The sequence below is a fragment of the Protopterus annectens genome, chromosome 15.part0 (genome assembly GCF_019279795.1).
Source record: "Protopterus annectens isolate FY-2018-M chromosome 15.part0, PAN1.0, whole genome shotgun sequence".
Classification (NCBI taxonomy): domain Eukaryota; kingdom Metazoa; phylum Chordata; order Ceratodontiformes; family Protopteridae; genus Protopterus; species Protopterus annectens.
Window position 1 is genome coordinate 140,525,026 of NC_056749.1, and position 12,417 is coordinate 140,537,442.

A 12,417-nucleotide genomic window follows, 5' to 3' on the forward strand; every position below is an offset into this window, starting at 1 on the left:
TGCTGGGATCTGGATATGAGGTCACTGGCGAAAATGACTCTACCGAGTGCTTTCTAGGATGCGATTTCTGTGTATCGGCATAAGGTAAGAGAGAGAGGTCTAAATGGATACTATATATTTATAGTTAAAAAAAAATCTGCGAAATGTAGACCAGTTATGTTGAGCACTTTGATCCCCTGTAAAAACAAGGAATTCATCAGAAAATATTAAAGCATTCATCACTGAAATTAGTCGAGTAGATGTAAAATCTCATTAATCAATAAAAACACGAGATGGTGAAAAGCTGTTGATTAAAAAATCAAGTGTCTAACACTAAAAAAAGAGATGTGTATCAGTATAAATGCAGTAGCAACATGGTTAAAAATCCAAAGAAAGAACATAAAAGCATCATCAATAATGCATAATAAATTAATAAGCCAGATTTTAAAATAAGTTTTAATACAGTTCATTACGGGTAGGGGGCGGGGTTGAAACTGCCTGGACAGATCCCTTTTGTATAATTTTATTTTCAAGTCTCCCCTTTCCAACTTGCATAACCTTTTATAAAAAAATGTAGAACTTTTAAAAGAAGTAAATTTTAAAGTATGTTTGTATTCCATTTTACCGTACAGGGCATACAGATGGTCTTCAGCTTTTTGATGGAATTTCTTGTAATCCTGTTAACATAAAAAGCAAAGCAGTGAATACATGAAGCCACATGCTTCAGTTATTGCAGAATTACAAATACACTGACCTGTACATGTTTCCAGTCTTAACAACCAAGTTATAAAGACAGTCTTTAATGTACTAAACTCACATCAGCCGCAAGGAAATATTAATTCTTAGTCATTTCTACTTAGTGGGCTGGAACCATTTAAAAAAAAATGTTTTTAAATTATCACCTCCCTTCTAAAATAACTGGGGACCATCTCCTAGTATTTTATGGATGATGAAGCTTGGCTCTGCATGAGGATTTCCCACTTTTGTGTTATAATTATCATGGCCTTTTAAAGAATGCAAAATAAGAAGCTATAAAATAAAAGGTATTTTTTTGAAAGAAGTAGGAATCAGTACAAAAGGAACAGAAGTTTCACAGTAGAATGAACCTTTCCCAAAGAACATGTAGTGGTAATCAGGTCTTTTGTTTGTTTCATCTTTTTCTGCCCCCCCCCCCCCCCACACACACACACACACACATGCACGCAGGCAGAGTCACAGACACCTTTTAGGAGGATGGCTTTTCCTTTTACACTTCGTGGTTCAACATTTTCAAAGACATAAGAGAAGCAGTTTCAATAGGGTACACAGTGCCGTGTATTTTCTCCAGTTTCAGCCCTCTCCAAGTACCTGAGGGGGATTGGCTTACACTGATTCTACCATTAATAAAACAGCTACTGGGCAAATAACCAGCATTCAACCATTAATGTTTGCCAGAACAAGAAAGGTTTTTTTATTCAAGATTTTTTTCTGGATCCAGAAAGGCTCATCAGTGGAGACCCGGTCTAGGTTTCACAAAACTCCATCAGTAGAGGAAAACAAAAATATTGAGACTTTAAGCCCTTACTTCCTATCCTAGTAATGATGGGCATGCAGGACGTCCACCTCTGTATCCCCTTTCCTTTAATCTGCAGACAGTTCTTGACAGCTGTGTGCAAAATCTTCACCTTTAAATTTACTGCCTTGCCATTAACCATTGTGATTGTGTAGGGAAAATAAAATTTAACACTGGCTTTGAGAATTTGAAGATAATTTTATTGTTTAGTGACTGAATCCTAAATGCACATTAATAAATGGTTTAAATGATTTAATATTTGATTTTTTAATATGCTGATAATTCACTTGTGGTTATGACTTTGTGCTCAGAATGGGGCTGCCACTGTACCGCCGTAAATACCAGTCTAAGGAAACTACTGTGCTGGTTCGTAACTGTATATGAGTTAAGTGTAATGTCTTCACTTGTAGAAGTATCACTGTTGACTGTTTTCTGCCTTTTTCTTCATGCTGTTGTCTACGTGCCATACTTAAACTTTTCATTTTCTGATTGCAGTCTGCGTGTATGCAGTTTATCAATGCCCTACTCACATCTGTGGATGAAGATCTCGATTTCAGGATACACCTAAGGAATGAATTTCTTCGTTGTGGATTAAGAAAAATCTTACCTGTAAGTAATTTGGATCATATGTTTTTTTTTTTTTTTTTTACTTAAATCAAAAATGCAGGTAGACTTTTTTGCTATGCAGTGGTAAATCATTAAAAAGACCTCTTATGCCTCTGGGGTCTTTAGTATCAATTCGTAACAAGTATGTTGTTAAGATGCTGTTTTTCCCAGACATGAAACGCACACAATTTGTTTTCATGTTTTTTGATGGTGAAGCAGTTTTTGCTGTCCGGTACTTCACTTTACTGTGACATGTACTGTGAAACCTGCCATTTCCATTTGTTGTAGATGACAGTCCTAGTTATAGTTCTGCCATTTGGACTCTTGTATGGTGACCTTTGCTAATGTGTTATAAATAATCGGCCAAGAAAACTGCTCAGTTGTGTTACAGATCTCAAAAGCAAAAGGCTGTTTGAGTTGAACGAGACTGTTAAAAAGAACGTAATGCTAAATTTAGTTCTGACAAATGTAAGCTCTTGTCACAAACCAAATCGGAGTTGGAAGTGATGTGCACCAAAGAAATAAATGGCCTGGTTCACCACTTGCAGCAGTTGACATCAGATCCAGGGTTCTTTTTCTTGGCTTGTAAATGAGAGCATTTACCTTTTCATGTGTACCTAGACTACACAAAAGCATACTGTCAATTGTAAGATGCATTAAAAATGCAGGCAAAATGTGTGCTACTGCATTAGATGAGGTGGGTACCCTCACATGGATGGAAAGAGCTGCTAATCCAGGGACACTGTAATCGGTGTATTGCTGGTATGCAGTTTATACTTCATCTCAAAAATGACAGGTCAAACTGCAGATTAGAAAGTGCACATTTTTCCTGCTTAAAAAAAATAACAGAAACAAGATACTGTCTGCTGTTGTCAGCTTTACTCCTTTCGGACTAAATCTAAAGCTGTTCTGTTAAGATGTTTGTAAAATCAGCGCAGCCCATGTTTATGAAAGAGCAAGTTTGCTCGAGATTATGGCTGACAATGGCTACTTGAAGGGCTGGCGTCATTTTCTCTCCAGTTAGGCTGCAATTTTGTCTGCTTTGTAATCTTGATTGTTTCATAATTTTACTGAACTTTGGCATTTTTATAAAAATATTTTACTGTCTTTACTGTAAAAGCTGCTTGGCAACACAGGAGAAATGAACTACACTTGCTGAGTGAAACAGATAAAGCACAATTCTTAATGGTTTGCTTTTCATGTTGCCAGCAAAGGGCAAGGGAAAATCTAACCAGTAACATGGATTTTCTTTCCTCACTGGATTGGAAAAACTAAACTACTTAAGTAAAATTACCTTTATGGCAGCATTGTAAGATGATACTGATTTTGTAAGTATAAACTGTTATCACCTTTGAAATCCTGCCTTCTTTTTTTCATTTGTTTAATGTCTTCTGATAGAGCCTTCTTTCTTTTTAAACTATATACACCCTTAATCACTGAATATTTGCATGTAATCCTAAAGACCTCTTGCATTCATAACTTAATAATCTCACTTTTAATAGGTAGTTAGCCATTATAGTTTATATCTGAGATACTGTTTTTTCTTTCCTCTTCTGTTTAATTGCAGAATTGTTTTGGGGGCGGGTGCAGATTAATATTTTGAAGAAGAATACTATGAGTGACTTCCACATCAGGTTAACTAACCTGCAGCAGTGCAGTGGAAGATGCGTAACACACAAAACCTGATTTTCACTTTAGCTGTATGCTTCAGAAAAAAAAAAAAAAGCTACCAGTAGGGACACCTGAAATAAGGAACTTAATATTGGGCTTGGATGGAGCGGTTGAAAAATATCAAAGCAGTAGAGTAGCTGGAAAGTATAATTATTAATGTTTTTTATTTTAATTGCAAAGGAAGGACATAAGGGTTTCTGATGTAATGTTAGCAGAACTTGCAGGTTGGGTGTTAATGAAAGTATTATAATTATTGAAGTGGCAATAAGGTATATTTTGTCTTCAACTCATATATACGTTTGGTGTTAATCATTTCATATCAAACTGCTAGATGAGAAATAACATGAGCAAAGATCACTGACAGAGACAAAGGTCTGCTTCTTTATGCAAGCATTGTATTCTAATACTTCTGTCAGTTGTTATGGATTGCATTCATCAAATACCATGTCCTTTTCAATTCACAGCAGCTAACTTTTTGCCTCAGATCAATGCCACATAGCCTAAGATCAATACAGAAATAAATCTGTGGCTGTAAACCCAAAACCAAATTCAAGACGTAATCAAGTATTCTAAATCGGCTTACATTCATGCCACTGAGGCATTTATTAAATAATAAATGCCAACCTTTTGCAGGTTCTGAGTTAGTAATATACCAGCAGTCTTTTGACTGGTTTCAGAGAATTGACTAGTTTGGAGCAATTCTTCAGTTTATTTTATTGGTATCTTAGTCCATTGTTTGACAGCATCAACTAAAAAGATAAGTAATCTGTTTGCTTGTTGTATGTTCCATAGCATTACATTTTGTCTGTGTTATTTATTTATTTAGTTATTTTTTTTGTTATAAGTAATTACATTTGTGATGTATATTCAGTACTAGAGGCACATAATAGGGTATCTTTTCTTCATAGCAGCTCACTTAAATTGAATTTCTGATGCTGAAATTACATTTTTAATGGACTAGCTTTACATAACTTCAACAGTGACAGCTGTATATATTTTCCAAATCGTGCATTTCTTCCTTTGCAGAAATTCTTAACATATAACAATTGCCTTGCCTGTTTTGATAGCCTTTTAATGCCTGCAAGCAGCCATTTTTTTCCTTCTGGCAAACTTAGTCATTAACAGAAATTTGCATTCCTTTGTTCTGTTTTTGTTTATATTTTAGTGTAACAGAAATCACATAGGAAGCCATTTTATCTGTCACAGAGATCATTGTCTAAGCTTTTTGTAGACTGCATAAGATGCCTTTAACTGTATACACTTTGAAAAGGGAATCATGTCGACTCGTTAAAGCTAGTTCTGGCAATGGTAAAAAACTTTGAAGTTTTTGCTGAAACCACCTTCAGTGAAGATATGAAAACATTTTTTTTTTGCAGGGGCCAAGCCCCACTGCACCACCCTAAACTTACATATACCAGCTCCAAGGTTGCACAACAGTGGAGAAAAAGGCAAACTCCACTGTCCGCGAAGTTAGTTTTGCTGAACAACATTCAAGCGTTATGGCAAAAATAACATTGCCTATTTGGTACATTCCTTTGAAGATAATACAGTTAGCTACTTTCTCTTTTGATCAGTGTTTCTACTTTCTCTTTTGATCAGTGTTTATTTTAACAGCAGTGTTCAGCCAGTCTGCCTTAAGAATGATTTACAAGATCTTATGTCTATCTGCACTTCCCCTCACCAAGCCTTACTCCCATTTCATTGGAGACCATCCCGTAGGAAGTTAATTGCCTGCAGCTCGACTTTCATTCTATAGTCTTAGCCATAACTTTTCATGTTCCTTACCATTTTATGATGTGCATTTTTGAGAGTATGGTTAATGCACGTTCTGAAAGGAATGTATAACGAAGCTGTACCCTAATACTGTAGTACAAGGCAATTTGTGTTTTGCTTTCGCAATTGTCAACTCGAGTTTAACCTGGAGCCAGAATTAACTTTTCAAGTTGTCTTCAGAGATTTGCTTGCTTGCTTGTCTGCATTCATTATTTACTGACATAGGTAAAGCTGCTGCAGTTAATAACAAGCATTGATTCTCATAATAATTCTGTTTTATATTATCAGGAACTGAAAGAGAAAGCGAATGAAGAACTTGACATCCAGTTGAAAGTATTTGATGAAAACAAGGATGAAGATTTAACTGAATTACGGCATCGTTTCAAAGATATTCAAGTAGAAATGGAATATCCTTTCAAAATGTCTTTACAAATGTTGGATTATGTCTGAGTCCTTATGATATGCTCATAATTTGCAGCTACACCATTGACACCTTAATACACACAACAATCCATTATCCAGTTAAGTACCCAAAGACCATTTCTGTTCACAAAGTGAGTGTGTGTTTTTGTGTCTTTTGATTTTTTCCTTTCATTAAATAGGGCTGCCGTTATACTTTTGCGTGTTTCAAGTAACAGTAAGTAATTGACTCAGTGGGTCTTCTGCAAGTTTAATGCAACTGGTTTGTAATCACTAGAGCGTAACTGGCTCTTCTGTGTTAACTGAAAATGTGTACACTCATAAAACAACAGCTAATGTATTCCTGCAGGAAATCTCTTGAGTATATACAAGCTTTAAATGTATATAATCAAGGAGTGCTCAAATTCATGGAACTCTGCTAAAGCTGGAAGTGATTGCTTTTTCAGTTACTTGCACCTTTGGTTGCCGCATTTTCCTTTTGAATTTTATTTTGATTTCAAAAGGGCATGAACAGTGTGTGGTATTTAGCATATTACCACTGTTAAAATAAAGGGGTGTAGTGTAGGTCTCTTTTTACTTAGTAGAGGTGGATAAAAACCATATTTGCTCTAAAATGCTCATGAGGCCTGTAGAGGACTTCGACAAAATGGACTGTTGTCTCTAACTTTAATCGGACATGGAATCCAGTTATCTGTGTAGCACAGCATGGCTGTTTGTCCCTGCTACTTTGTGGATTGTGAAAAGAATATGACATCAATGCATGTCTCTCCCATTTTTAAGTTATCCATGATCACTGAGCCTAGTTATACAAACTGACAGCTTTCGAAAACTTTTCGTATCTTACTGCTACATTTTTAAACAGGCGATAGTTATATTAAGCAAGGGGTGGGGGGTGAAATCCCTCTATGGCAGGTGTGGGATGCCTGCTACGTTGATACAAAATCGTTATTTCTCAAGATTCTGTTTATTAACTGGGCTCACCTGAACATAGATCAGAGAAATAGCTGAGTCATATGACCTATAGTTCAGTGATCTGATAAGTACTGATCAATCTTTTGTTAACCTCTAGGACTGAGGGAGCAGTTTGCCTCTAGAGAGTTGTAGGCAGTTGCTTCGTCCTCTTGTTTTCCATAATGCAGCTCAACTCCTCACTGTTCAGTTCTTCACTGATGTAGATCTACTTTAAATATGGAGTAATCCCCAGCATTGTGTTGGGGAAATTTTTCTTTTTATCTCTTGTAAAGTTATACTTGCTTGTTGTCACTTTGAAGGCAGTGTTATCTAAAGGCAACCTTCTTCTCTGGTTACTTTTTCTGGTGCCAATTTTTCCTCTTCTCTCTCAGTCATGCACCTCCCCCCCCCACAGCCTGTCCTTCCTGACTGTGATGCATCAGATACATTGTTTAAGGAGTGACCCTGTAGAGGACACATAGCATGTTATAACGGGCACAACTGCTACTTATTTTGTCTTGGAGAAAGGCTCTTCAGATTGCCCTTTTTGCCTGGGTTTAAACAGGGTATTTCATACTTTGGGGAAAAGAAAAGCTCAAGGTACAGTTAATGCACAAAACACTTTCAGTACAGACACAGTTTCACCCACCAGACAAGTCTCCACTACTAAACCAGTGTCAAAAATCTGGTTGGTTGTTGCTGACTTTCTATGAAAATGTTAATGTCTGTGAGTTCAACCACTGCAGAGTGGTAGATTCCACTTCAGCTACACTTTGGGAGGTTCCCATCTGTCCTAACATTGGCCAACCACAGCAATACACCAGCACACAAACAGGCATCTAAGGAACCTGAATAAACCGTTAAAGTGATTGATTCTTCACATCTGGTACCTTCACGTAGGACTTGACACTTTGGATAGCATCATCTTTGAGCCAGGTTTCCTGTAGTCCACCTCAGAGTTAATCATTCAGGGCCAAGTGTACATTTTTTTATAGGATTCATAAGACTTTCAAAGCAACTTAGTGTCTCAACCATAAGCACCTTATCAATATTCACTCTGTCTGTGCCCCATTTTGTTAGGAGGACTAGGCCAGATAATCCCAAGGTAAATGTGAAGGTACCTATCCAGTCTTCCAGGTTCTGCTTGAAGTATAATGCATCCCACCTGCTTAACTTGTCCTGGCAGCTTATTCTAAAGGTGGTGGAGATGCTATGTAATGAATCTGTCTCTCTCTGACTCTGTCTCTGTAACATACTGTTTGATGATGAAGATAGGTCTCTGGTTCTGGGGTTTGCTAAGCTGTTAGACTTGCAGAGAGACAGGAGATCAAGGACAAAAGGGTCTCTAATGGCACAGTAGGCAAAGCACAGATCTCCCCTCAGGAATCTCTAAGATACTGAGTAATGGGAGATTAACTTCTATTCTCTAGTGAAACCTCAGGGTTTTAAGGCCTGAAAGTTTCTCAGTAACCTCTGTGGTTTCTGTAGTTTGACATGTCAGTGTACATACTGAAGCACGTGTTGCACTCAGTATTCAGAGTTTATTGCACTATTATAAGGGAATGGTGAAGAACCATAAAGATGATAGAGTGGACTATTGAGGATAAGAAAGAAATTATGCATTGTTATTTTGCAAAAAGCCCAAAATTTCTAGATAAAAGATGTACAAAAAAAATTAAGGGAGAAATTAGAGGAAAGAAAATACTTCCACAAGAAAAACTGTCAGAAACCTCAAGTAAAAATTTGTGTTCATTAATACAACAGTTTTGTGAAAAACATTATATAGAGCAAGAAACTTTGATTGAGATTAGTAATGGAGGAATTAAAGAAATAGAAACTGAGGTTATGGAGTACCTGCAAATTGAGGGATTCAGGGTGGAAAATGTAACTCTCTGAAAGCACCACAAAAGGATAGAGAAATAGACATCCAAAGTATGGAGAAACCAGTGGAAAGGGAAGCAATCGGTCAGTTGCCATATGAAGATATTTTGGAGCCTTCCGCAGGAAACCAGTATAAACATTTACTTGAAGCTGGACAGCAAGGGAAGGAACAAGAAAATGTGGCCACTCTGGAGCAGTCAATGAGTCCCCATATGATAGAGCAATGGAAGAAACAGTATGAAATTGAAGAGAATGTGCCACAGGAAGATGCTATAGAACTTTCTACAGAATAGTGGGAGGATGGCAATGGCATAATGGTTAAGGTGTTTACCTTACAGACACAAGGTTCGGGGTTTGATTCTCACATGGGGTAATTGGCTAGGCTTAAAATGACCCACAAGGGCAGTTAGCGTAGTACTAAACTATGAACCTATACCAGCAGAAAATGGAGAAGAAAAAAGTGCCCTCAGTTTAGAAGAAAATGAGCTAAGAAAAGAGTTGCTTGATTTAATAGAGATAGATAGATATAGTAAACTCAATGAAAGAAATAGACGGAAATCAGTCAATAAAACCCCAGAAGTCAGATGTTTGATAAAAGAAATGAACACAGTAATTATGACTGTTCATAGAAATCACTTTGAAACAAAACCCAGACAGGCACACTGGACCCAATAAAGGAAAACACCCCTCCAAATCTAGTTGTGGTAGCAGCTGACAAAATAGTAGTAAGTAATAAAACAACACCAGGAACAGAAAATAAAATAACACACCACACTTTAATATACAGATTTAGTGCTTTCATACCTCAACAGAGAACTTAATCAGAATATCAAACACCAGTAAGATTTAAAATTGGAAATACATTTTTTGGACGTACAATTTTGTAAGGATATTATTAACAAATGGTACATGTCTACATTATATAGGAAAGAATATTTTTCAAACTTGTATTTACGTTATAATAATAATCACCCTTATTTTCAAAAGAAGACTATAGTGAAAGGCCAGATGGTGCGAGTAGCACTTATGACTACCCTTAGGGAAAATTTAGTAAATGAGTTAAATTACATTGAAGGGTTATTTATTGCTACAGGATCCCCCAAGTTAATTGAAAATCTTGGAAGGATGGGGTAAAAATATCTTCCTTTAATGATTCCAAGAGTGAACAAAGTTAATCTTCTCACCAACATTTGGACAGTGTTAGGTTGTGTACTAATAAAGATTTATTCCTTGTATTAAATTACAATAAGGACACACGGATGGTACAGGAAATAAGTATTGGGATCTTTTTACAAATATGCCAAACAGTTTAAATGTTTTTTCAAGACCTCTGAAGTTTAGTTTTAAGAGAGGCCTTAATTTGAAAAACATTTTTGAAAGCAGCCCTTCACTGTTTGGGAATACTATTCATGTCTACAACAAAAAGGGCACTTTTAGGTGTGGAGTGTGCCCTCAGTGTCCCTTTATTTCACATGTTACAGAATTACAGATTAGGGGACTATGCAATAAGTTTTTGCCAGCTGGTTGTTACTGTGAAGGGGTGGTGTATCTGACCTATTGCACACACTGTTTCTCATATTACGTTAGGAAAAACGAGAGAAAATTAAAACCGAGGGTGTATGATCATATGTATGAAATTAATAAAGGGAAGAAAACCAGTGTGCCTTTCAGGCATACTCTATATTGGGTTCAAGCCAATTTTAAGTTCTGTGTGTTGGAACAAGTTATGCCTTTTGAGAGGGGAGGTGACTAGGAAACTACTTTGGAGTACTGGGAGCACATTTGGCAATTATGCCTGGATGCTTGTACACCCCGATTTAAATGACAATTTTTCCCTTGTTCCTGCCCTGAAAAGGAGATCTTTGAAATATTGATTATTTTGTTAATAAGGGACTTTTATACATTTTTATTTACAGATTTTTTTTCACACACAGATTTTATTTAATGTATGGTAAATCATTAAAATGTTTTGGTTTGGACAAGCAGTTCAAAGATTAATGGGGTTTTGGATGACATGTGTTCATAGGGTGTATATGTTTGGTTAGCTGCATTAAGTATGTGACCAATGATTTACTTTTTTAATAATAATCTGACCAGTGCGAGGTTATTTAGAGAGTATTTGAAGGTGAATCTTAGTAGCATTTTATATTCTGATGAAGTTCCCTGTTGAGGAATGAAAGTGCTAAATCTGTCTATTAAAGTGTGGTGTGTTATTTTATTTTCCATTACTGGTGTTTATTATTTATTACTATTTTATCAGTTGCCATTGCAAATGGATTTGGAGGGGTGTTTTCCTTTATTGGGTTAAGTGTACCTGGCTGGGTTTTGTTTCTAAGTGGTTTGCTGATTTTAACTCAGCATTTCCACTGGATTTTGGTTACTGTTCATAGAGATCCATGCAATGTAACAGAAGTAAACAGTCTATGTTACTGTGCAATTAAATTAAAAACAGATAAAGAACACAGAGTAGTAAGGGAAAGGAAGGGGAGAAATCGAATACCATAATGGAAGTATCGAATAGAAAAATTTATAAAGCAGTTATGACAAGAAGTGCATTGTTAGAGGAGTATAGACGAGGGAACAGATCAACAAAAATGCTCAAAGATAGATGTGAGAAAAGCAATGCACAGTATTATAATGGATCAGGATCTGTCATGCACTGTCGCAAATTATAAACTAAAAATATCAGCGCAGGCAGAAGAACTTAGAAGGTACACAGATAAATATAAAAGAAAAGTACAAAATAAGGAGTTTATAGATGACGCAAAAAAATTAATAGAGAATTGGGAAACAAGGTAAAAGGAATTGAAAGACCACCCAAAAAAGAAGAAATAGATGCATTTTGGAGAAGTATTTCTGAAGAACCTGTGAAAAATAAAGATGCTAAATGGGTAGAGTTTATAGTCATTTAGAAGAAAACTCAGTAATAGCAATAGAAAAAAAGGACAATAAAAGAAAGTCATATGGAACAAAGAATAATCTGTTGCTAAATAAAGTCATAATGGAGAACTGCAAAAAGTGGAAGATTCTAAGTGTGGCATGGATTGACTACAAAAAAACATTTGATAGTATCCCATGTTCATGGATAAGAGTGCTTAAAAATGTGTAAGATATTTCCTACGCTGATCAACTACATTACAGTGACAGACCACTTTGCAATTAAGCCATGATAAAGGACAAATTATTATTCCAGGGATAAAAATCCAAAAGGGGGGGGGGTATTCCAGGGTGACTCCCTGTCACCTCTGCTATTCTGTCTTGCCTTTAACCCATTAAGCTGTCTACTTAACAGATTAGGCCATGGCTATAATTTGTCTTGCAGAAAACAAAGTGTAAAGATGGCTCATCTTCTCTTTGTTGATTTAAAACTGTTTAGCTCATCAGATGAGGAACTGAGCACACAACTAACTGCAAGTAGTCAAAACTTTTTCAGATGATATAAGAATGTTATTTGGAAGTGTGCAAAAGCAACCTTTAAAGCTTGAAAACTGCAGCACCAAGAAAACATTAGTTTGGGACAAGAATGTGATATAAAATAACTTGAGCAAGAGGGAGTGTATAAATATTTGGGAATTGATGAAGGA

At 36.2% G+C, this 12,417-nt stretch overlaps 1 protein-coding gene across 2 annotated transcripts in view; it reads left to right on the forward strand.

Annotated features, from left to right (window-relative positions):
* The window catches only part of DIAPH2 (diaphanous related formin 2), a 5,354,951-nt gene that overhangs the window by 2,049,795 nt on the left and 3,292,739 nt on the right, over window positions 1–12,417 (forward strand). For both annotated transcript variants that reach the window (XM_044057628.1, XM_044057629.1), the window contains exons 10-11: window positions 2,027–2,140; window positions 5,870–5,988. In XM_044057628.1, the coding sequence (XP_043913563.1) occupies window positions 2,027–2,140; window positions 5,870–5,988 (233 nt within the window). The remainder of the gene's footprint in view (window positions 1–2,026; window positions 2,141–5,869; window positions 5,989–12,417) is intronic.